Here is a 25,261-nt window from a genome sequence, read left to right on the forward strand (position 1 = left end):
TTTAAATCAGCCTGAGGTAGACGTGCATCATGTAAAATTTCGGTCGGAATGGTTAAAGTTTGGTGAAGTTATAAGCATCTGAAAATAAGGACTGAGAATGGGAGGTAATATAATAGGTGGTGCTACCAACCACACCATCAATTTCTGTTTAAAAAAAAGTATTTGTGATTTGTTGATCTTTTACCAAACTGCCAGGTTTGGTCTTTTGCATATGCTCTCTTCCATTTGCCTTAAGTCTTCTCTAGGTATCCCTGTGTTGTTATTTAAAAAATAACAAATGTAAACTGTGGAAGCCTCCTTTTTTTTTTTTTGAGACATCTAAACAATAAAAATATTACTAAAGCTGTGTACAGAGGTTTTGTTTGGGTTCAGTGGGGTTCACATTGAGTGTTGTTTTGAATTGTGCAAACTCAAAAACCTAAAAGCCAAAGTCTGCTAAAGGTAAGTTTCGCAGTTTCCATCAGAAACTAAACCATGGTCCAGATTCACTGAAAGGGGCAAAAACCTTAATCTTTTGGCAAACTTGGCCCTAGTTTTCCATGAATATTTTCTCAAAGGAAAAAGAAAAACACGACTTTGTGTGCCGTGTTTGTGTTTGAGTGACCAATTTTATTGGGAATTTTGTTGACAGAACAAATTTTAATTGTTTGCTCTCTGGGACAGGGGCTGTATTCTTTTTTCTTAAGGAACACAGGTACTTAATCCTGTCTAGCACAATGGGACCTAAATTCTTGATCAGTAGGTGGTACTCAATCCACAAACCTGCTTCTAAATTATTTTCAACCAATCAGAGAACATATAATGTGACCAGTATGTCCAATCAAAATTAAAACAACTTTAATTTCATGAAGATTGTTATGTTCAGTTGCTGTATTTTGAAAACTAAATGCATTCTTGATTGCACCATTAATCTGGGCTTGAATAGGGACTGGGAGTGGCTGGCTCATTACAGAAGCAGCTTTTCCTCTCCTGGAATTGACACCTCCTCATCTATTATTGGGAGTGGACTACATCCACCCTGATTGAATTGGCCCTGTCAACACTGGTTCTCCACTTGCGAAGTAACTCCCTTCTCTCCATGTGTCAGTATACAATGCCTGCATCTGTAACTTTCACTCTATGCATCCGAAGAAGTGAGGTTTTTACCCACGAAAGCTTATGCCCAAATAAATCTGTTAGTCTTTAAGGTGCCACCAGACTCCTTGTTGTTTTTATCTATATCAGTGTTTCTCAAACTGGGGTTCCCAACCCAAAAAGGGGTTGCAAGTGTATTGTAGAGGGGTTGCAGTATTGCCACCCTTACTTCTGTGCTGCCTTCAGAGTTGGGTGACCGGAGAGCAAAAAAGGTTTGAGAACCCCTGATCTATATAATAGATTCCAGGATTGTCACCCTATATGTAACTGAAGCCTAGCATCAGCATCAGTGTGAAGCAAAGGAAACAGCTACAAGCATGGTTGAAAGCTCTTTTTTGTAGAATATCACCAGGTTGAATCGTCACTGGGATTCACAGTCGGTTACAACCAGTTTTTTAAAGTTTTGACTTTACAAATTACACCCGTGCGGTGTATAGCTACAGTAAGGCATTCATGTGTGCCATTCCAAGAGTATTAGACTGTTGTGATATCAAAGTTAACTCAACCAATCAACACCCTTACTCTAAGCTTATATGCATGCAACAATTTAATTGGTTGTATGAGGGAGATTGTACAAAAAATGGATTACTTGGTCCACCTATCACAGTTCTTTAAAACCATCCACACAACACAACGAGCACACACAATAACCCCAAACACACACAGTCCGTCACTGCAGCATACACCCTTCATTCACCATCCACACAAATCTCCCAGTACAACCTCCTGGACACACATCAACACAGCCACCCACACAACCACACACTACCAACATACCCACTAACCTTGACTACACATAGCTCCTCACAACTGCCACGCCCATGCAACAGCATGGGCTTTAATCTCCGAGTTCCTGGTGCAACTCAACTGAAGTAAAGAGCGTTACTCCATCAAGAAATGTACCCCTTGGGTCATGGCTTTATTACACCTAGGGTTGGTTGTTGCTATTTTCTTTTTGCTGGATTTCCAGTAATGTCTGTTTATATGCCTCAGTTTATACTAAATACAGCTGTTAGGCTCCATTCCACTGAGCTATTTTACCTTAATACTCTTGTGCTGGAGTCCCTCCACTGTCTGCGCTTGTTATGTTTCTGATCCACTCATTTCCTTTTCCTTTATGAATCTTGAAACACGATATATAAACTTGCATTGGTTCATTTGTAGTCCTTTGGTATTAAAGCACTTTTTTATTATGCAACACATTAATGAAAGTTACTACTTTTTCTCGTCAGAAACTCCTGTATCACACTCATTTTTTATAACAATGTGATTTTAGTGTTTTTAACCTTGTTTTTTGCACAGTTTGTTTAATCTGTTGCTTCTGTACTCCTGCACTGCAAGATACTGTATATGAAATGTGGTGCATATTTTCTTGGATAATATATTGTATATGATAGTGAAAATTTGCTAGGCTGAGCTTTTATTTTTTTGCAGATTTTTGGTTGTCATATGGGTGAAGGTCTTTCACTTAACTGAGTTGCTGCCAGAAGTTTGCCTGGTTTTCTGCTGTCTGTGTAAATCTTCACCTCTGGAATCAATTACTGAGAAGAAGGCGATATTTAGCATTGAAACTTTTTAGGTTGGCTACAGTATTCATAAGCAAATGAACAAGGTTTACAATATTTTTAATTTAATAACTGTAAATATTCCTCACAAATGCAAGTCATGTCACTAAAAATTTTTTAAGGAAATAGAAATGAGTGATTTACATTTCACCATTAAAAGGGAGAAGAGGAATGCATATTAAGAAAAGCCCTATTTGTTCCTGCTTCCTAAAAGACAGACAACTCAACCTTTTTATGATGATGCTTTTTATTGCTTCTAGGCTGCCTGAGTATGGAAGACATCCCAGCTCAAGGTTTAAAAAAAAAAAAAAAAAAAAAAATCTTGAAAGCTATCAAAACCAAACCAAAAAACGATTTTGTTAGTCTGTCAGGTAGATTCCCCTCTCCTCATCCACATAAATATAAAGAAGATTGATATCCAGTAGAAGATGCTGCTGGGGTGATTGGTAAGGAATGCTTGAGGCTTTGAATGCGTGTCTGGGCCTTTGTTCCTTCTAGAGAGGTCTCTTAAGAAAACTGAAAGTTCTTTGAAGAAATATTTTATGTAGATTTAATAGGCAATGTGGGTATCCAAGATAAGCCCTTCTGCATTAAAAACATTATGAATCTACAAAAATAGTAGTGTAACTATTGTAATTTTAAGTAAATTATTTTTCCTCTTGTGAGAACAGCAGTAGTATTCACAATCTGTTCATTGCTCCAGACAGATCTTAAATTTACCTCTTTGTCTACCTATCTAATCTACAAGTATTAACAAACTCTGGAGCAAGGTTTAAGAAAGTATAGTGTATGAGGGTGGCGAGGAATAGGAAGCAGACAGATGACTCTTCACAGCTCATCAGCAATCCCTTTCCACCTCTGTCAGTAGGCCATTGGTTCAAATCTGGTTCATATCATCACTATGGGACAGTTACTTGGTGAACTACATAAAATTAGTCAGAAAAAGCTATGTTAAAGAACCTTAATGTTCTTTTTAACGTTTGAGTGCAAAGTCAAGCACTCTAAGATTAGGAAATGCCAGAATTAAGGTTGCCTGTGCAAACTTAATTCAATCCTTTTGTGTGTATGCTTTATGATGCAGTCTTTAATGACATGTTCACATACTATTTTTCCCCACAAGACAACTACCTCATTCAGTGCACAGGATGAATGGTGCTCACTTAATGAACAGCATTTCAGTGTTTTGTTTTCTCCTTGTTCACTATATGGCCCCATACCTTACTTACTGCACTTTCCTCAAACACTGCTCAGAAGACAGGATTATTAGTTCCCTCCTATGCTTTTCTGTGGTGCTTGTCATTGTCACATATGAATGCTTCACAAACATTAATGGCTTTATTTTTGAAACACCCCTGCGAGATGAGGGGGTATTATTATTTATTATCCCCATTTTATAGATAGCAAACTGTGGCACAGCAAGATGCCCAATTTGAGACATTTAGGACCTAATATTTTAAAGAGTATTTTGCATTATTTGGCACTTTATTTGTTCAGAACACAGTTCCTATTGAGTTCAACTGTGAGCACTCAGCACTTGTGCAAATGTAACCGGAGGGTCCCAAGTCAGGCACCCCTAAAATGAGGAACGCACAATTAATGGTTCCTGGTGAAAGGTGACTTGACTACCATCAGAGAGGACCTCTTGGGCAGAGACAGGGATAGAATCCAGTTCTCCAGGGTAGCAATAAACTGCCTTAACCATGAGACTGTCCTTTTTCTTCCTGCAGACCACTGCCTCATTCACTACACACATTCCAACTTCTGCCAAAAAAAAAAAAAAAAAAAGAGATGGATCCTGTAGATAGCAGTCTCCTTCATTGTGCAATCCTGATTCATTTTCGGAGCAGGTCCATCCAATGCACAGAATGAGGCAGGGGTCCTGTGAAAAAAAAAAAAAAAAGGGCTCATGTAATTAAAGACCATATCGTAATTAGGGCTCTGTGTCTGTCACGGATTCTGTGACTTTTCATGACTTCTGCAGTGGCCAGTAATGCTGACTCCAGGGCTGCCCAAGCACCTGGCTCCGGGGCCAGCTGCTCAGGTTGCTGCTGGAGCAGCTCTTGCAGCCAGTTGCTCGGGCGGCCCCACAGCCAGCTGTATTGGCTGCTGCTGGAGTGGACCCGGGGCCAGCCACACCAGCTGCTGCTCGGGTGGTCCCGTGTGGCTGGCCCAGGGACTGCCTGAGCAGCGGTCCCAGGGGCAGCTGGAGCAGCCGCTGCTTGGTGGTCCCTGGCAGGGGTCCTAGGGCGGCCCCCAGCCCCTCCCTGAGCAGTGGCCCCCTGGTCCCCTCCCAGTAGCGGCTGCCCCCAGCAGCAGTCTTGGGGGCGGCCAGAGCAGCTGCTGCTCAGCAGCCCCCAGTAGCTGGTGCTCCTGGCATCCCCCCCAGCAGCAGCCCCTCGGGGCGGCACCCCAGCAACATGCCCCTCCCCACCCCCCTCCGAGGTTTAGTCAGGGGTATTTTTAGTAAATGTAATGGACAGGTCATGGGTTGTGAATTTTTGTTTATTGCCCGTGACCTGTCCATGACTTTTACTAAAAATACCCATGACTAAATCGTAGCCTTAATCATAATGCATATGCAGAAGGGGGCTGAAGTAAGGTTGCTTGGGCAGCTTTAATTCTGGCATTTCCTAACTTTTGGGTGTTTGACTTTGCATCCTTAATAATGTTTTTTTAACAGAAATTCTGCCATGTAGCATTATACTGACACCCACATGGTTCATCACAGAGCTGGAACCTTTACATCCACCACAGACTTTTGTCCCTTGAGCCAATGGAGTAACTGATAGCAGAAGTAGGTTGTTACCCTCTAGGTGGACTGGCACCAATAGGCAATGCCACACTTTATTAGTGGATTTCACAGATATTTGCTGTCAGCAGAGGAATGGTGAGACTAAGGATTTTGAGTTCTATTCCTTGGTGTGGAAGGGGAGTGTACTCTAGTGGGCACAAACTCTTCTGCCCATTTCCCTCATGCTTGACCCTTCTGCCCTGTCCCCTCCAACTTGTCCCAGTCCTGTCTCTTCCCCACCGCTGGATCCTCATGCCACTCCCATCTCTTCACCTACCCAGTCGTAGTCTCACCCCTCTGAACACCCGTGTGCTCTTGCTCCCACTCTCCTTGCCCAGCCATCCCCAGTCCTTCCATTGCTCTTCCCTGGCTCCTTGTGCTCAGTCTCGTTGTCCAGCCAGACCCTGTTCCTTCCCCTGCACTTGCTCTCTCTGTCTCTCTGCCTCCAGTCACATCTCTACTGGCTCCCATACCCTGCTTCTCCGCCAGTTCCTCATCCAATCTCTACTGAGCATATGTGAAATACGATTTGCCAATGGCTTATGACTTGGCCAAATTCGGATGGATTTTCATGGTCATGGCAATAGGGCACATCCCTGACACAAAGGTCACCTCTTGCCAAATGTCAAGTCCTCATTCCAAAGCCTGGAGCACTAGAGCATTCCAAAGAAACGGTCCCCAGAATTTTTTTTTAACATAAGTGAAAAATGTATCTTTCTCTACTCTCATTCTTGGTAATAGCTGAACTGTTTGGCTAAAATTATCCAGAAGAGTTCAGGCTGACGTAGACACCTGTCATGGAAAATTTCAGCCCAAACAGTGAATTTGGCAAAGTTATAAGCAATTGAAAATCGGGTCTGATTATGGGAAGTTTTGGGCAGCCTTAGTAATTAATAAGCAGTGCTATCAGCCTCACCTATAATGAATGTATGGTCTCTCTCACTGTCTCTCTCGCTAATTCTTAGTGGACAGATGTATCTATTATAAAGCTCTGTAATCACAGTGGGCACTAATTGGCATCCTTCTTGGCTGAATCAGCAGAGAGCCTAAGAATTAATGGTCATAGATATTGAATTTACCTCTCACCACTAAAGAGAGTTCCTAGGTCAAGGTTGATGCACATTGCCAAGGGAGTGTAAGGTTCAGACTATAATAAATAGTTGGCCACATTGTCAACAAGGATCTCGATACATGTACAGTTTTGTCGGTGCATTTGAATTTTCCTATGTGAATCAGGTAGTTAGATGTCTAATTACTTTATTTGTATTCACAGTTGCCCTTTGATGCAAATTTTACTCTTTGTGGTTTGCATACTTTAGAAAACTGGGCTTTCTGTATTTCTTACTCACAAATAATTTTATTCTGTCAGTGTTTGTATGCTGCATAATAAATTTTTATATGTAGCCTAAAATATACACACAGAATTAAATCACATTTTGACTGTTGGTACATTTTTATTGTTAAGACTAGGTTGTAAATTTATTTGGTAGTAACGTATTAGATTTATCTCCTCAAATGAAAATAGACCACTAAAAATAATGGGCATGTCGGCTGCCTAGGACAATTTTATTGCTAGTTATTGCTAAAGCATACTGCTGAGGGAAAGATTGTGAATAAGTCAGAATAATTTTCCTTCATAAGCTTTTAACAATCACTTTTCTTTTATTATGATAAAGATAAATATAATCTAATTTTTCAGAGTTACATCTAAGCAGTGCACAAAATGTACCATTGGTTCTGGAAATAGTTGGACTTAATTTGTTTACAGGTTAAAGGATGGAGGAAAGGAATATTTTTGATGTGGATAAGAACAATGAGAGTGATCCAGACGAGGGGGATGACATTGATGATAACTTTACCTATATTGATCTATCATTTGGTGGTCTCAAAATGCTGTACTAAGCAGGGCAGCCCAGACGATTCAGGGGGTCTGGGGCAAAGCAATTTCGGGGGCCCCTTCCATTAAAAAAGTTGCAATACTATAGAATACTATATTCTCATGGGGGCCCCTTTGGGGCCCGGAGCCTGCGGCAAATTGCCCCACTTGCCCCCTCCCTCTCCCCCCCCCCCCCCCAGCGGCCTGGTACTAAGTGGCATATTCTTTGTGTACGAAAACATTTGATAGTATTTTCTGCCTTTCTCTTTTGCATATTTTTAGAAAGATTTCATATACTTCTGAGAGGCAGTTGTCCAAGAAAATTGTGTGGGCTTCCTTCTTTGAGTTGCCTTTACCTTTCAACCCATTATTTTCTCTAAATCCCTCTCTCCAGTTCACCATACTTTTCCTTATTTAGAGATGGACATATGGGACCTTCTGAAGTCCCCATCATTGTAACTCTGTGGATTAAGAAATGCTCTGTTAATAATGCATCCAGCACCTCTCTCTAAAGCAGTGACTCCCAAACTTTACTCATTCACGTACCACCACCTTATACGTTGTTGTGAAGTGAATTGATGGAACGCCAAGATCATATATCACAATTTGGAAGCCCCTGCCTAGAGGTGAACATTATCTTTGCCCGGTTTCCCCTGGACTGCTATGTGGGAGTTCACTTATCTTTTTTTCTCTTTTTAAATGTTCTATCTGTATTAATTTTTCAAGGAAAATACTGAACAGAGCCAGTGCATGACTACAAGATCAGTATGTACTAGTTACAAATATAATCTAAAAAATTTAATTTAGTGATGACATGTATATGCCATATTATAACTGCTGTAATGCATCCATGTGACAGAAAATGTTAGTGAATTTCCCCCCCCACTTCACATTGTCCTTTTTTCCTATGCTCTGCTGTCTTATATTTACATATTAAGATGCTTTAGTAATGTTCCTAGCTTTTAGCAATATAAAACACTTGTTCAAAATAAAATGGTGCATGTTGCTGCTCACGTTCTCAAAAGAATAGGGAAGAAGTTACATCTGGACATTTTTATCTGTATATGAATAAAAGAATTATCTTACTGTAGGTGTAGCAATTTGATCATTTACATGTTGCTATCTATTAAAAATAAATGATGCTTTTTTGGTAACCTTCTGTAGAGGTTAATTATTAGATACTCATTTCATCACTGTGTAAAAGAACCTTTGTACTTTTTGCATCGTCAGTAATTTAATATGAGTGCATTTAATACTTTTTCTCTTATTATACTAGCAACCAACTTCTGTAGCCGCATCTGCTGTCCACCTGGGACTTCCAGGGCAAGCCAAAGTTGTACAGTCGACTGCTACACCAGTTAGTGCTACATCTACTGCAACCTTACATGGAGGCTCCACTCTGTCACACACTACAGTAAGTATTAAAAGTGTTACCAGCACAACACGAACAAAAATGAATGCCGATGCAACCAGTCATATAGGTAAGGCTTTCTAAATGAGTTCTCGTGATAAATATTAATATACTACTTGTATTACAAACAGGAAAAAAATGAGTTTTATCCATGAGTTTATTTTCCAAATATAGTGAGGGCGAAACTCACTGCCATTGGGAGTTACACACACTAATGCCAATGGTAAATTTGCCCCTCAAGTTCTCTAATGTGAAAGAGCCAGATTATACCACCCACATTCCTGTTTAGTAATACATTTCTCTTTGAACAGTTCCATTGAAATTAAAGGGACCACTCAAAAAGTAAAGTAACATGAGTAAGGTGTGACACATTTGGGCCCTCAAATTGTAACCTTAAGGAAGAATATTTTCTTGTTGTAATAAGCTGCTAAACTCAGCAGTAGAAGGGAAGTGTAAGTTTGTAGTTTTGGGGTTTTAAAGATTTATTATCGAATAAAAGATATTAAAGAAGGTAATTATCTGCTTTTTGATTATAACAATGTTATCAGGTATCAATAGCTACCACAAGTGCTCAGAGCTTAATTAAAGCAACAGTAGCAACTGGAACCCCAGGAACTCAACAACCTACGGTAATTTTTGGAGGACAAACTCAAACCCCAGCACAACCCCAAGGTCAGCCTCGATTGCCACTTCCACCTCATACGACAGCACAAGTACCAGCACAGCCCCAGGTCATACCTAGCTCTCCTGTACCAGGGACTACCGTTGTATCACAGGTTTGTATGTAAGTTCTGGAATGTTTGAATGTTAGAACATTAATAGGGATTTTGTTTCTTGGTTATGTGTGCACTTTTCAGTTTTATTTAATACCAAGAAGAGCTTTCACACCAACCCAATTCCCATAACATCCTGTTAGTGGCCTCCTTATATATTCTGTTAACACATTTTAGCTCAATGCTGTGAGGGACTAGCAGTGATCTTGACAGTTAATTTGGCCAACTTTGTCCAAGTGTTGTGCAATATAAGGAGTATTTCTGTAACTGGAACAAATAGACCTCTAATTATACTGCCCAGCTCCATTATTATGACTGTGCGCATACACAGTTGTTCTATAATATCAGTGGCCTTGTCCTCAGTATATGGCAAAGAGACAGTTTTAAAGGTCATGGTGGGTTAAGATTAGAGCATATGTTATAGTAAACTGATAAAATAAATTGGGATTTAGACATGATAATATTTGAAATGTATTTATTTATTATTTGATTTGTTTGGTACAGTTGATGTTATATTGAATAGTAATTTAAAAAGTTGAAAAAGAAACCGTGAATTCAGTATTTGCCATCTCAGTGATTGCTTGGATTTTTGACATTTCATGATGGTTTTTTATCATGTAGGGTTACAGTTCCATGAAGGATATAATGAATGATAGCATATCAGACATGAAAAATAAATATTTCTGTGATTAATTTAGTTAGTAACTGTATGGTATGACTATTAGTGATTAAATGGAAGTGAAGATAGTGCCAAACTACAGCGGCAATAGCCAAATAATTGAAGACACTTCTCAAATTGCTTTTATTTGGATAAGAAATGTTCTAGTTTTCCCATTATTTTCATGTAGTAGTCTAAGCAGTGAACAATATCAAAATACTATGTATATCAGATTTTTTTTTTTAAACAGGAAATGCAAGAGAATGTGAAGAAATGCAAAAACTTTTTAGCTACCCTGATAAAACTTGCTTCCCATAATTCACCTTCTCCAGAAACATCCCATAATGTGAAAGCTCTGGTTCAGGATTTGCTGGTAAATATTAAGCTGTGTTAATTGTATATTGTACATGCTGTTTATAGATGCTGAAAATTGTTATTGAATTTGATACTCATCTATTTTTAGCTTCTGCTTGCAGTACAGAAATGTTGAAAGGTAAAAGTGTTGCATAAAAATGGTCATACAAATTTTTCTGCACTGAATGCAACCTCACAATTGATTGTTAATCAAGCTGTATTTTCTTTTGCTTGTAGTGGGTTAAAATGCTGATTAATGTCACAATATTTAATAAACATTATGAACAATACTCTTGTTTTGATGGATAATATTTTGATAAAGTTTATTTAGAAATATAATAAATATGTTTTGTGAGAGCTCTCTGTGGCTCTGATCCTGTAAGCTGTCGTCTCTTATGTCACGATTAAAGTCCCATTCAAGTAATTTGGGCTCTGTAGGGATGTAGGGATCTGCCTTTCCGAAACAGCTTGCAGGATCAGGGACTAACTGAAACATTTTTCTAAGAAGTCACTAAGGCCAAGATTCTGTAAACAGATCCCTGGGGGTCTTTTTGCAAGAGTGGGGCCTGAATGCCTGTGGATTTCAAAAATTCCAAACTTAAACAAAATGACTTACGTGACCAAAATAGTATTTTCAGTAGATGGAATCTATGTGATTGGTCCTGACTTATGGTAGCCTCCAGTACTACAAATATTTCAGTGTACACTACAGAACAGATATACACTGCAAACAGACTTTATCAAAGGCTTTGACAAATAGTCAAGCTCGCATTGTTTGTGTATGCCAAGGAATATGCACCTGAAAGAAGATGGTCTTGAATTGATCATCAAGGAACACTTGCACATTTTAAACATTTTGATTTGGAAAGTCTAAGACTCTTTACCACATAAAAGTGATCCAACAAAAATATTAGTGGTTCCAATAAAAATTAGTTTGAACTTTTGAAAACTAATAGTTTTAAAGAATTAAAGTTTAAAACATTGAAAAATAAATATAGCAGGTATATTTTGTTTCTTCTCTACTATACTATATTAACCACAGAGAGTCTCAAGAGTAGGATAGCTGAATCATTAGACAGCCTATAAGTATTTAACTAATGATAGTTTCAGAAACATTAAAAATGTACTTAGCTTCAATAGATCCTTCATCTTCACTAATAAACATACATACATATAATTCTTCTATTTTAAATCTTACTTCCAAAATTCTACTTGTTCACTCATCTGGGTGGTGGTGTTTTTTAACCATCGAGTAATTTCTTATTCTGATAGGTTTTGTGCCAGGGCTAGTAAATGTTATAATAGTTTTTCAAGGTTGTTTTTAAATACCAATTTTTGGATTAGTATTTTAAAGAAATCACTGTCTGAAAGTTATCAACAGAATGGAAGTATTGAATAAAGACTTGCATGTTTGTGGGATCCAGTTGTTTCTTTAAGTGTGCATCCCTGAGGGAGTTGCATACATAAAGGTCACAGATTCCTGAGTTCTGAGAAGCACAGTATGTGTGTGTGTGTGTGTGTGTGTGTGTGTGTATATATATATATGTGTGTATATTAGTTCTTGATAGAAAGATTTGATAGCCGTGGATGAGTTTGAGAGACTTTAAACTTTAAAAGTCCCTGTTGATCTGTGGCTTATCTATTGAGATATATAAATATTTCCACAATGTTAGCCTGTCCTAGTATATGTTCTCATTCTTTGAGAAAACAGAAACATCCCAAATAGTTTTTTTTTTTTTTTCTCCCCTCCAGGATGCAAAGATTGATCCAGAAGAATTTACAGGCTGCCTTCAGTCAGAGCTGAAATCATCTCCTCAGCCATATCTAGTACCTTTCCTGAAGGTGAATATAAATATTGTTTAGCTCTTAAATGTATCTACCGAATAGGCTTCCTTACTTCAGGTTTAAATTTTTTTAGAATGTACAAACTAGCACACAATATGTAATCAGTTTTGACTGTCTAGAACATTTTAGTTAAGATCACATAGAAAAAGAAGACAAACTCTAATTTAGAAACATAAATATTCTGTGGGTTACTTGAATATTATATTCCTATATTTAAATGGAAAATGTGAAGAAATGGGTTGTCTTTGGCAGCTTTATTACATCACATTTAATATAGGTAGTTAAAAACCACCCACATGACTTTAGGTATCTTACTGTTGTAATGGGTTTACTTTTCTATGATAAATAAACACAGTATTGTCTATAATAAAGTACACCAGTCAGAAGTGAATGGTAGGTTACTTCATCAGTATGTTTGTAGTACCCATGTTGAGATACTTTTTTCTAGTGCTTTTGTCTTGTCTAAATAAGAGCAATCAAGTACATTCAGTGTACATGGCAGTGTGTAAGGGAGATTACTAAACGCTTCTCTGGAATATGCTGTTGCTTTTTGTTGAAATAATTGATTAGTAAATTCTGTCAGGGTGGTCCTCTTGGGGCAGGGCTCACCTATAATGAACATCGGGAGAAATATTATAAAATGTGGTATCAAATGGGATTGTTTCTTGTACCCCCAAATTAGCATATGCAGTTAAATTTTGTTTGCCTTACTTATTCAAAACTATCATTGACTTCCAGCTGCTTACCTATGTGAGCAGAGTAAGCAGAATTTGGCGCTCTGGTACTCAACATTAGCTCCTAGATGTAAAACATGTATGTTTTGTTGTTCACCCACATCCCAGTTATCATGGTTTTCTATTTTTCTCCCAACTTGCAATCTGTCAGTTTAGGGCAGAATTTTCCTCTCATTTTTAAATTCTTCCTTTCATTTCCTTTCTCCTCTCTTCTCTCCTAGGATATAATTAACCCTTTCTTTTTACTCTCTTCCCTGCTTTCCTTCTTCAGCCATCTCTGGCAAAAAGTTCTAACTTCTTCCCTTTCTTTGAAGTCATTTCTTGGCAACAACAATTACGTTTTTAAATAAAAAACAAAAGTTAAAAGTGACTACAGCCTGGGGTAAGCACTGCGAAAGCCTGCAGCTGCCTGGAGGAGCACTTCAAAAGAACATAATATAAAAAGTAAAAGGTTTATTCATAAAATACAGTGTACTCTTTTAGAACTTTTTTTGGATGAACCAGTCTGAACATGAAGCACACAATAGCACACTTTTCTAATGAAGTCAGTACAGTACATCAGTAATAATACAGTACGCAGCTATTGCCCTAAGACACCCACAATTAAATCTTCTGGCTTTAGGTACTCTATGTGGAGAGGTATCTTACTGCAGTCCTAGGAGGGGTGCAGTTTACTTCTGGCAGCACACAGTGGGAATGGAGCTCATTTCTGCCCTTCCGCTTTTCCCCATCCACTTTTTGCTTCTCACAGGATCTAAATCCATGCTTCAGGTAGTCCTAATGGGCTGCTGGTTTTGGGGCCTTACTCCCTTGTGTGGTGGGATTAGGATAGGTCAGGGGTCGGCAATGTTTGGCACGCGGCTCGCCAGGGTAAGCACCCTAGCGGGCCGGGCCAGTTTATTTACCTGCTGACGTGGCAGGTTCGGCCGATCTCGGCCCCCACTGGCCGCGGTTTGCCGTCCCGGGCCAATGGGGGCGGCGGGAAGCTGCGGCCAGCACATCCCTTGCCCGCGCCGCTTCTCGCCGCCCCCATTGGCTCGGGACGGCGAACCGCGGCCAGTGGGGGCCGCGATGGGCCGAACCTGCCGCGTCAGCAGGTAAATAAACTGGCCCGGCCTGCTAGGGTGCTTACCCTGGCGAGCCGCGTGCCAAACGTTGCCGACCCCTGGTATAGGTCATACTGAGCCCACTGTGTTGACCAAATTAAAAATTAATAACTTGTGATGAGATCCATGCTGAATTTTCCCCTCTTCATATAAAGGGGGAATATGAAGAATGTTAAAATGTACAAGTTTATTTCTCCTCAAGTGCTAGACAGGTCATACAACTGGTTTTAATGATTTATGCTTTCCAGTGTGTGTATACATTTCAAAAACAGACTTTTTTTTTTTTTTTTTGGATGGTTTAGTAAGTTTGATTTTTTTCCCCATTTTTCTTCTTTTTATTTTTTTTTATTTTTATTTTTTTTAGAAAAGTCTGCCGGCATTGAGACAATCTTTATTGAATAGCCAACATTCGGTTTTGCAAGGACAGCCATCTCAGCAGCCGCTTCAACAAACCACGCTGTCACAAGTTATACCTCAACCTGCCTCTGGAAGTATTTCCTCTAATGTCACAACTCAGACAGTAGGAATAAGGCAACCAAACAGCATTTGCACATTTGTATCAAATACAGTTCAGCCTCCTCAGGTTAAACTAGTACAGTCAAATCAGAGTTCTCAACTGGTAGGTACTAAAACATAAAGGAAAACTTCTAAATAGGTTGAATAGTGGTTTTAAAGTTACTCTTTATTTCTATTATTACATTCTAATTTGGAAATACTTCTGTTTTTCATTATCTTGTCTTTCTGATATACTATGTTAGGTACTGATCCTACAAAGATTTACGCACATACTCACCTTTATGTACTGTGAGTATTCCTATTAATTTTAATGGAAGTACTGACACTGTATAAAGCTAAGGATGTGCATAAGTCTTTGCAGGATCAGAGCTTTCATTTCTTGGACATAGAGATTTTTATATAGTTGCAGTGGATACTTACCTAATTACAGTGGTACAAGAGAGCTAGCTTTTTAAGACTCACAGGAAGAATTAAGATTTTAAAGATGATCATGCAATCAGTGTTAAATTATTCTGCTTTGATTAGATTTTAATTTGATTTAAAATGAAAAAGGGAGGGTCCCTTTTTAAACTCTTTTGTACATTTTTAATTAGAAAACTATGGAGAAGAAAAGAATTTTACTGTACTAATCAGCTTGGTCTAGCCAGAATACCAATCAGCTTGGTCTAGCCAGAATACCAAAATGTTATTCCCCACTCTTGCTTACACTGAATAATATCCTACTACATGCACACAACCCCATTGATTTCAATGGGACTGCTCATGTAGTAAGATTCTACTCACTGTGGATAATAAGGGTGGTACCATTGGGCCCATGGTATATTGCATATATAGCCTTGTATATATTTTTTTTCAGTTTCTACAAAAGCCTAAGTCTAATGATATGGCAGTCCATTATTGTCTTTCTTAACCACTTTTGTGAAATGGTGAAAAGTATTTCTTTGTTTGCAGTTCACATGTATATGTGAGTATAGTACACAACTTTGGTTTAAAAATTAGGATGAGCAAATTTGAATGTATTCTCTTAAGCTGATGGAATTCTGCTTTATCAGGATTCTAAAATGCAAGTATAACAGCTTTGCCAGAACTTGTTAGTCACATGACTGTTCCTTGAAATAGTAGGCTCAGGAAAGGAAATAAATAGATGGAGGAAAAAAATCTATTTTAAATGTTTAACTTTAAATAGTTTATTTAATTAAAATGTAACAATGCACAATTTTTAAATACACGTTTGAGCTCCATGTCATTTGGACAGTACATATGCTTCTTAAAACAGTTTAATCATTAACTTTTAAAATCTAAAATAATTATTTTATCGTAGGAGTAGCAAAGTCCTAGGAGAACAGTTGTAGTGAACTATCTGAACTTTTTGAGATGCTGAGATACTTGACCTTATCTTTTATAGTAAACATGAGACATGTGGATGTGATCTTGAATCTGGACTTGGCTGCTGTTGTTCCTCTCTTTTAACTGTGTGAATTCCCTCCTCTGTAATAAGGAAAACCTTTTCTGGAATGTTGTATTATTTAGAACAGAATGGTACCGAGTAGCAATATGAATGCCTGCTCAGTCATCTGTTAACTTATTCTGTACATACAACTTCATTTCCAAACTAATGTATCATAGCTGACAACTTAAAAAGTGGCATGTTTTAAGCACCGGTTGGGTGGGCCAAGCAATATGACAGTTCTGTATTGTGAATTGGTAAAATGACTGTTGTTAGGTACATGTTTTAATCTTATTTGGAGAAATGAATTAACTGCTGTAGTCTCATGAAGTAGCAATAGCTGCAGAGGCAGAAGGTTGCATCTTGACTTGCCAGGAAAAGTGTGTTCCAAGGACTACTACAGGATGGAAATACATTTAGAAAACATACAGAAACGTTTCATTATATAAAGAAGAGCTTTATATAAATCTAAACTTCTTTGTCTGTTGCTTATTAGTAGTATGGCTGATTGAACTGAACCTCAGGTTAACCAAAGCCCTGCTATATCGCCTAGATTGTGCTATATTGGTTAAGTCAGCATCTGACAACAATCATTGTACTAGGTTATCTGAGTTACCACAACAACCACTGTTCTAATTCCAGGCAGACACTGAGGTATCTTTAATACAACTGTGTGGTAACTATTAGAAATATTGACCTTTTAATGGTGAACATTGTGCATTCTTCACAGTAGTCTGTGTTCCCCAAACCCAGAGCACAACAAGAACCCTTGGCCAGATTGCCCAAGACAGACGGACAGAGGAAGATTACAGCTGGCCTGCCTAAAGCTGACCAGTGCTTAGGGAGAAAGCTGGCTGGGCTTCCGATTCTCTAGACTTGGAGCTCACCGAAGAGAATTTCAAGTGGCTTTGCAGACTGTCCAGCGGAAGGGGGCAGAACTACTTGGAGTATAGCCTCTTTAGAGCCAGCCTGTCTACAGAGTCATTCAGTGCCTTCTAAAATTAGGGGAGCCAGTCTACTAGCTCCCTCTCTTGATTTTTCTGATTTTTACAAAGGAGTCAGAGTTTGAGGTGTCTCTGAAACCTTTGGACACTCATAGTTGTAATATATAGCTATTCTATAATATAGGTATTCCAGCCTCACTCAGTCTCTCATCCTGCATTGAGGCAGTAGACTTTTCTAAAGTCCTGCATTAGCTTAAACTCTCATTCTGTGGAAGTCACTGGTCAAACTCCCATTAGCGTCAGTGCCAACAAGATTATGCCAATGCTGAGCAATCTTGAAAGTCCCACGCAGAACCAGTTGAGTTTGTTGTTTTAAAGTATTTTGTGAATTTCCCCTCAAATTGAAGTTGCATCAAAATAATAAGAAAACAGTTTTCTTGTTTTCTCATTTAAGAAAGAGATATGGAACAAAAAATGTATGGCATAATCAAGATGTTGCCGCAAAGCTGAAGTGAGATTGTGGTAGCACCATTTTAGATGTGTGAGGGGGTGCTTTAGTATAAATTTTCATCTGTGGGACCATGTACAGTTGTGGTGCATGAATGTAGAAATCAATAGGAGACAAAGAAAACTTCAGTTTTAAAATTGTATGATGCCGCAGATGGATCAAAGAGGAGATAATGATACCGCCTTTGTAAAGCACCTTGACATCTGCGGGTGAAAGACCGAGGTGGTGTTATTAATTCCTGCTAGCTAAGGAAAGCTGGATGGAATCTTTGATTAGGTTTTCCTTTTGATACTGAAAAAATATTGATGAGTGACTAATGTGATGAGCCAAAAACCTATTTATACACCTACATACTTGATCTAAGCCACAGTGTTCAAGGTTTGAGTAAACTGTGAATACTTTGGGGCTGGAACTGTGTATTCATGTATGTGGACAGTACTTAGCACATTATGGGTACTACAGGTAAAAAATAGTGATACAACTATGAAACCAAACAAGGGCAGTTTTTCATATTTGTTGACCCTATTGAAGCTGTATGTAACATATCTAGTGGTGATAATCCAGCTGTGTGTTGCATTGTATGTATTGTGTTTCTCAGGTTAGATTGAGAGATCAGTGCTATCAATACCATCCTTTTTTGCTATTGGACAACTTGGCTGTAGAATAAATTTTTCCTTTTGGTTTTGATTCATTTGGGTGTAGGCATATGATTCATATTCACTTGCTATGTTAGATATGGACTTGCTGATAAAAGAGAAAACACTGCAATATGATAAGAAAGGGCTTCAAGAAGTATAGTCAGTTCTAGGGGTTGGACAGCAAACCTGAAGGTCTCTAGTGGCAGTAGGAATGTTAGCTTTCAGACCGCCTTTGGTAAAAAATCTGAGTTTAAATACAAAGAAATATAAATGTGTAACCCACACACCTCCTGGGTGAGGTGCTCTGTCCCATCTAGTGGCACCGAGACCAGTTAGAGCAGGGGTCGGCAACGTTCAGCACGCGGCTCGCCAGGGTAAGCACCCTAGCGGGCCGGGCCAGTTTATTTACCTGCTGACGCGGCAGGTTCGGCCGATCGCGGCCCCCACTGGCCGCGGTTCGCCGTCCCGGGCCAATGGGGGCGGCGAGAAGCGGTGCGGGCGAGCGATGTGCTGGCCGCGGCTTCCCGCCGCCCCCATTGGCCCGGAATGGCGAACCGCGGCCAGTGGGGACCGCGATCGGCCGAACCTGCCGCGTCAGCAGGTAAATAAACTGGCCCGGCCCGCTAGGGTGCTTACCCTGGCGAGCCGCGTGCCGAACGTTGCCGACCCCTGACTTAGAGAGAGAGAGAGAGTAATGAGCCTGCTCTACAGCCTTAGCTAACAGCCATATGGCTTTTAGATCATACAGTAGAGGCTCATGCACTAAGCTCCAGAGGTCCTAGATTCAATCCCACCTGCTGACAACCGGGGTTTGTCGGTGTTATAAATGTAATGCTTGTGTTCTGAGTTCTTGGTTAGGAAATGTGTGTTTATGAAAACAGTGCATGTTGTCCAACAGGGATAACTAGAACTTACTAGCGGCAGAGGCGGATTTGTGAGGCCCTGGGCCAGAGCAAGTGAGGGGGCCCTCCCCATCCCTTCCACCTGCAGTCCCCCCTCACACACACCCCTGCGCTCCTGATGGGGAAATGGGGTTGAGGCATGGGGGCTTCCCCCACCCGACTGGTGCTCCTGGCAGGGAGCAGAGTTGGGGTGTGGGGGCTTCCCTTGTCCACCTGGTGCTCCTGCTGGGGAGCAGGGTCGGTGTGTGGAGGCTTCTCCTGCTTCCTGGCAGGAATGCCAGGCGGATCGGGGCATGGGAGTGCCCATTTTTCTGGGCCCCCCCAATTGGCCGGGGCCTCTGGACATGGGCTCCGTTGGCCCAGTGGCTAATCTGCCACTGCTTATCGGAACAATATTTGCTCTGAGATATTTCTTAACCATTATGCCAGCCTTGGGAATGCTGCTAAGTCAGTGGAATAATGTGAAATTAGAAGTAAAATAAAATGGCAGACCATGGATACCTGATAGTATGGGGATTTTGCTTCCACCCCCACTACTCTACTGAAATCTTTGGTTTTGGGTCTTTAATGTTGAGCTGGTGGATTCTGAATGCATTTTGGAGATTCAGTGGACACCACTCTCCTCTACTTTCTGTTTGGAAGACAGCTGGGATTGATCATTAGGTATCTACTGGTTTAAAGGAAGATTAGAGGAAGTTCACCGAAGGCGATAAAGTGGCTTGTATTAATGAACCAATGCATATAGTCCTGTCACTGAACTAAAATGAGTGTATAATAAATTTGAAATGCAAATAATCAGTGAACAGTAGATATTTAAAAGGCATTAATGCAGAAAGATACCTAGACATGACAATGGACTGGAAATTTGATACATATTTGCAATGTAAGCCAGTGGCAAAAAGGCAAATGTGAATTTGGTGCTATAATACTGTGGACCATTGGGGTGGCCTTTATCCACCAATGGTGGCACTTCCCTAAAAATACAACATTCAGTTTTGGGTACCTTAATATATAAAAAAAATCAAATTAAATAGAATTCAGAAAATTACAAAAATGGTGATTAAGGGACAGATTTAAGAGGAAAGCTTAAGAGAATTAAATAAATATAGCTTGGTCAAACAATGACTAAAGGGGAACATGAAAAACGTTTACAAATATTTTAAGGGTTTAAACATTAAAGTAGGGTGATAAATTATTTAGAGTGATCCAAAGGAGTATAAATAGGAATAAAGGGATAAAATTAAGCAAAATAGTATTTAGGCTGAATATAAGGGAAAATATCCTTACCATAAGATTTGTTGTTAGATTGTGGAATAGTCTCCCAAAGGAAGTGATGAAAGGCCCATTGCTTGAAACGTTTAAAAGTAGACTAGAGAATATATTATAGAGAACAATCTTACAGTAAGTGGGAGAGGACTTACATGACCTAATAGTTTTTTTTTTTTTTTCATTTCTGACTTCACTGATTCTTTGAAAGAGTATATCCAGCAACACAGTATTGGTCAAGGTGGAGAAAAAGAAGCTTTTACTAGAAGATGCTGTCTGTTTTATTTTTTTTTTATTAATGTGAGGGGAGAAAACACAATTGCATATGCAATTTTACAAGCATCATTTTTGAGGCAAGTTGTAAAAATTTGGCCCCGGATAGCAACATTAATGTTGTATGTGAAATCTAAACCCACAAAAGCAAGATAGAAGTGAGTTAATGCTGCCAGATTACATGATAGCTAAGGTTTGATATGACATTTATCTTCAGGAGTGAGTAGACTGATAAATCACAAGTGGCATAGCCACAAGTGAGTTAGCAAGTGTTTACTCATGAGTGAAGATAAATGTCATATCAGACCATAGCCAATCTGTACTGTGTGCATATACAAGTTAAGTGGCTTATTTATTTCTCCCACAATATTTTCTCACTTAATTGTGAGAAAAAAAGAAAAAATACCAAGCAGAGAATATTGTATTCAGAATTGTATCATTTCCAGTGTGTTTATTTCCTATGCGGTTGCCTTTATTGCTATGTTTTGCATATAATTGTGTGAAAACATTGTTTGTTAGTTCAGCATGCTCAAGCTGCTGGCTGAGGTGCTTCTGTGTAAGACTTGTTTTAATGCACAAAGGGCTGGATTGTAACTTTAAAACCCAGGCCAACTAAAGGGCCAGCATATAGCTGTGTTGACACAGGAGGTTGTACTATGCCCACTCCCTGCCCACCTGCTTGGGAGGGGGAGTAGCAGCCTGCTATTAGATGCTCTTTGCCACGTGTAGGCTATGCAGATAGTATGGACAGGGAATAATGGGGTTCCCTTTCTTTTAAATAATTTTGTTTTATTATTTAAATTTGGCGATACTTTTTATTTTCACTTTATTTTTTCTGCTTTCCACCCCAGTATATTTACCTTCTTTTATACTCCCTACCTCACTTTCATAGAGAACTGTCTGTTCGCTGGACCCTCTTCTCCACTCCTATTGTTCCTGTTGTCCCACACCCTTTCTCTCTCTGTTAAGCCACTCTCAATAATTGCTTTGTCTTTGTTATCAAACCTTCTCAGCTCTTTAAAATCTGTCATTTTACATAATTTCAGTGGAGAGTAGAATGTATCAGGAAATGAAGACGGGTATTGACGTCATAGAGAGGAGAAGTTTACCTGCTATCACCAGAGTAAAACTTAGCTTGAAAGAATATTGTGAGCATGGTGACTAGAGAGGTGTGGTTGAGAAAATTAGCTTTTCTGCCTTTCAGATCAGAGTACCCTATGACATTGTGGACTATTGTCTTCCTGCCTATTAAAACACACTTGTTCTATGTCTAGTGGTAATTCCTCTGCATCAAGATGCATTCAAATTCAGTTCTCCTTTCTCTTAATATTTTCAGTTACCAAGCTCCTCTTTTTCTTCTAGATCGTGTTTTTCTACCTTGAAGTTTGGCTGATGCTCTGATGATAATTGTCTTTAATGACTCTTCCCTATTCACTCATTGCCTGTCTTGGTTCATCCAAATGCTTTAAAGGTAGAAGTGAAGTGTTTCTCTTGGGCAAAAGGAGCATTCCCAAATACATGCAGCTGCTCTGTCTCCCAGCTTAACAGAGACCTCCTTTTTCCCTTCTGTGTCCATAAGTGTAGCTGCCTCCTTTTTCATTGAACTTTCTTGTTCCCTCCCACTTTTCCTGTTCTTTCAAGTTGGTTTCCCCACCTCTGTAACATTGCTTGTGTACACAGTTATGATGACTCCTCATCCATGCATGTCTTTGTCTCTTCTCAGATTGACTATGGCCTCCCACTCCAGCATGTACGGAATGCTGCTGCCTGTCTTCTCCCACGTACAAAGAATCACGACCACACATCATGCCCATCCTTATACTCCTCCACTGGCTCCTCATTAATTTCAGGCACAATTCAGAATTGCCCCCCTTGTTTTGAAAACTCCCTGGTCTTACTTTAGCCTACCCCACCAATCATGTTTCATTCAGTTCCTCTTCACACTCCCTCTGCTTAACTAGTCCCAATCTCCTTCCCCCTTCCCATGATTTCACTGCTTATGATGCAGGAATCTTTTGTTCAATTTCTGGTGATGGAAACCTTTCCTTTATCTTCCTACCTCCATTCCTTCTCCGTCTATTTTCAAAACTAAATTTGGAAACATAATTTCTCATTTTCACTGTATTTATAATCCTGCAAAATTCCTTTTTAAGTCTGGGATTTGGCCTGTATAGTTGTAAGATGTTCTGGGGTACAGTTCGTAAGAATAATGCTGATGAGCCAAACAAAGATGCATTGTTTCCTGTTTGCTCTGTGTAACATATTAAATTAGGTTGCAATCTGAATTGTAGTACAGTCATCCTGCAGGAAATGTTATTGATTTTGTATGAGAGAGAGAGAGAGAAACTGCTTCCACTTTAAAGGATGGTAATGATACAGCCATGACTGTGAAGTTTGTATGAGTTGTGATGTCTTCAGGACCCTGAGTTGTCTGTGTAGCTTTATCTTCAACCAGTCATGGCTGTGTCATTACCGTCCTTTAAAGTGGATGCAGTTCCCCCCTCTCTCTCTCATACAAAATCATTAAACTTTTCTTGCAATTTTTTAGTTTATTTATGGATTTCGTCTCCCTCTGAGAAAGCCACGTGTACTCGACAGTCTGCTGTTCTACATCTGTGCTGTCCTGTTCCTGATATTATGAACATGTATTTTGATATCATTGAGACGTGACCCTTGCAGATTTTGTTGTTCTGTTTTTATTTATAAGGGATCAAGTTGAAAGGTTCTTATCTCGTTCTGACTTAATTGAGAATTTCAAAAACGGCAATAGGCTTTGGCCCAAGATTAATTGTAGCAATAAAATTCTCTGATTTTAAAAATAAATGGCACAAGGTAAAAGCTGACACAGTGACTATAAAAAGTCCCCGTTTCCCATTTTTGCGTGCGTGACTGCAAGTCTTGCCTAACCACTTGAAAATGCAGAGGTGTAGTAACAAAAATAGTAAAAAAGGGAAAAGCCTATGGGGCTGTAGATGAACACCACCGAAACTAGTGAGCAGCGCGCGCACACACACACACTCTCTCTCTCTCTCTCTCTCTCTCTCTCTCTCTCTCTAAATATGACTTTTGTCACCAGCTGGCTGTGCTTTAGAGACCCACATGCTTATATTAGTAATTATACATGTTAATATATATATACGCTGTGTGTGTTTGTGTATAAAGTATAATATAAGTATACTTTTTTTCAATAATAGCAAATTATCCAGTCAACATCTGCTCAAACTGTGAAACGAAACCCTGCTTGCCAGACTACCCAGATTAGGATGCCAGTGGTAATAACTCAGACCATTAGACCACAAGGTATGGGTTTAAATGTTCTAGTGAGCTTATGTTACATTTGTATGAATTTAATTGTAATTTTATTACAAAGTAGTAGCATGGGGAAAACTGAGCGTTGACATTGGCAGGCTTGACATTACCTTTTACATTTTCCTGGCTGAAAATGCATGTTTTCACTATATAATTTTGAGATATTTTTCAGACTGATATAGCTAACTGTTTTATAACTACTAATTTAAGGCTACATCCTAAATTGCCAGGTTGCACTCAGCAGTTTCTTGTGTGACGGTCCGAATGAAGTGAGGGATATGGTTTTTACTGTTTTATTGTATGACCTTTTCCCCTCGTGTGGGAAAGACTTTCTTCACTTTTCTGATGCAGCCCTGAGAATGCTTTGGTTTAATCTCCCTGCTTTATCTCTCACCGTTGAGGCCACACATTGTAGCCACTGTCTTTCCAGCTGCAGAGGACGAGGTAGAACCCCTTTGAGAAACTTTTCAGCTATACGCCTTTCATCTGCCACCAGTGTCACTTTTTGTGATGCCAGAGACTGAGTGCTGCATGCAGCATGCCTAGCCACTGACAATCTGGGGTGCAAGAGGCTAGGTATTGCACCTGGATGTTCTATACAGCTGTGCAAAGATAGATTAATGGACTGGCTTATTCTCTCCTCCTTATTCTCCCTAGAAGTTCTTGTGTGTGTTTCCCAGCACCCCTTTATTACTTGCCATCTTTAACCTTGTTTCTCTTTACAGTTGTCAAATATCTTTTTGGATGCAGGCAGTTAGATAACCGAGTATTTGTAATGGTATACAGAGCTTGTCATCTTAAGGTCTTCAGTCTGAATCCAATCTAGATTGGGAATGTCTAAAATCATTATTGTCTGTCTGATGAGTAATTTGGTCTCTCCTGTTGCCCATGGGCAAGTATACACATCCTAAACCCGCCATTACGATTAGCACCAGTTGACACTCTAACTGGCCATTCACTTCAGAGAGGCCAAGGGTTGCCTGGGCATGGAGACTGATCTGTCTTTTCATGCTTGGGACTGCTTTCTCCAGTCGGGGTTGAAGTGAGTTTACTTCTTAAAAGAAGTATTGGATTGACAACACTGATACTAAGATCCTAAATTTATTAACACAAAAATTATTTAATATGTAATGAGAATGCAAGCTTTCACACTCGGAATCCTGATTGGTGTACCTTAATGTGAGAAGGTTAATTTGATTTCCATGCCCATT

General features: G+C 39.4%; 1 protein-coding gene across 1 annotated transcript in view; it reads left to right on the plus strand.

Annotated features, from left to right (window-relative positions):
- LOC135888686 (transcription initiation factor TFIID subunit 4-like) overlaps positions 1-25,261 on the plus strand; it is a 207,145-nt gene that overhangs the window by 20,284 nt on the left and 161,600 nt on the right. The window contains exons 3-8 of the mRNA XM_065416440.1: positions 8,643-8,780; positions 9,326-9,553; positions 10,459-10,581; positions 12,315-12,404; positions 14,612-14,866; positions 23,936-24,041. Coding sequence (XP_065272512.1) covers positions 8,643-8,780; positions 9,326-9,553; positions 10,459-10,581; positions 12,315-12,404; positions 14,612-14,866; positions 23,936-24,041 — 940 coding nt within the window. The remainder of the gene's footprint in view (positions 1-8,642; positions 8,781-9,325; positions 9,554-10,458; positions 10,582-12,314; positions 12,405-14,611; positions 14,867-23,935; positions 24,042-25,261) is intronic.

This window comes from Emys orbicularis, chromosome 14 (assembly GCF_028017835.1).
Source record: "Emys orbicularis isolate rEmyOrb1 chromosome 14, rEmyOrb1.hap1, whole genome shotgun sequence".
Taxonomy (NCBI): domain Eukaryota; kingdom Metazoa; phylum Chordata; order Testudines; family Emydidae; genus Emys; species Emys orbicularis.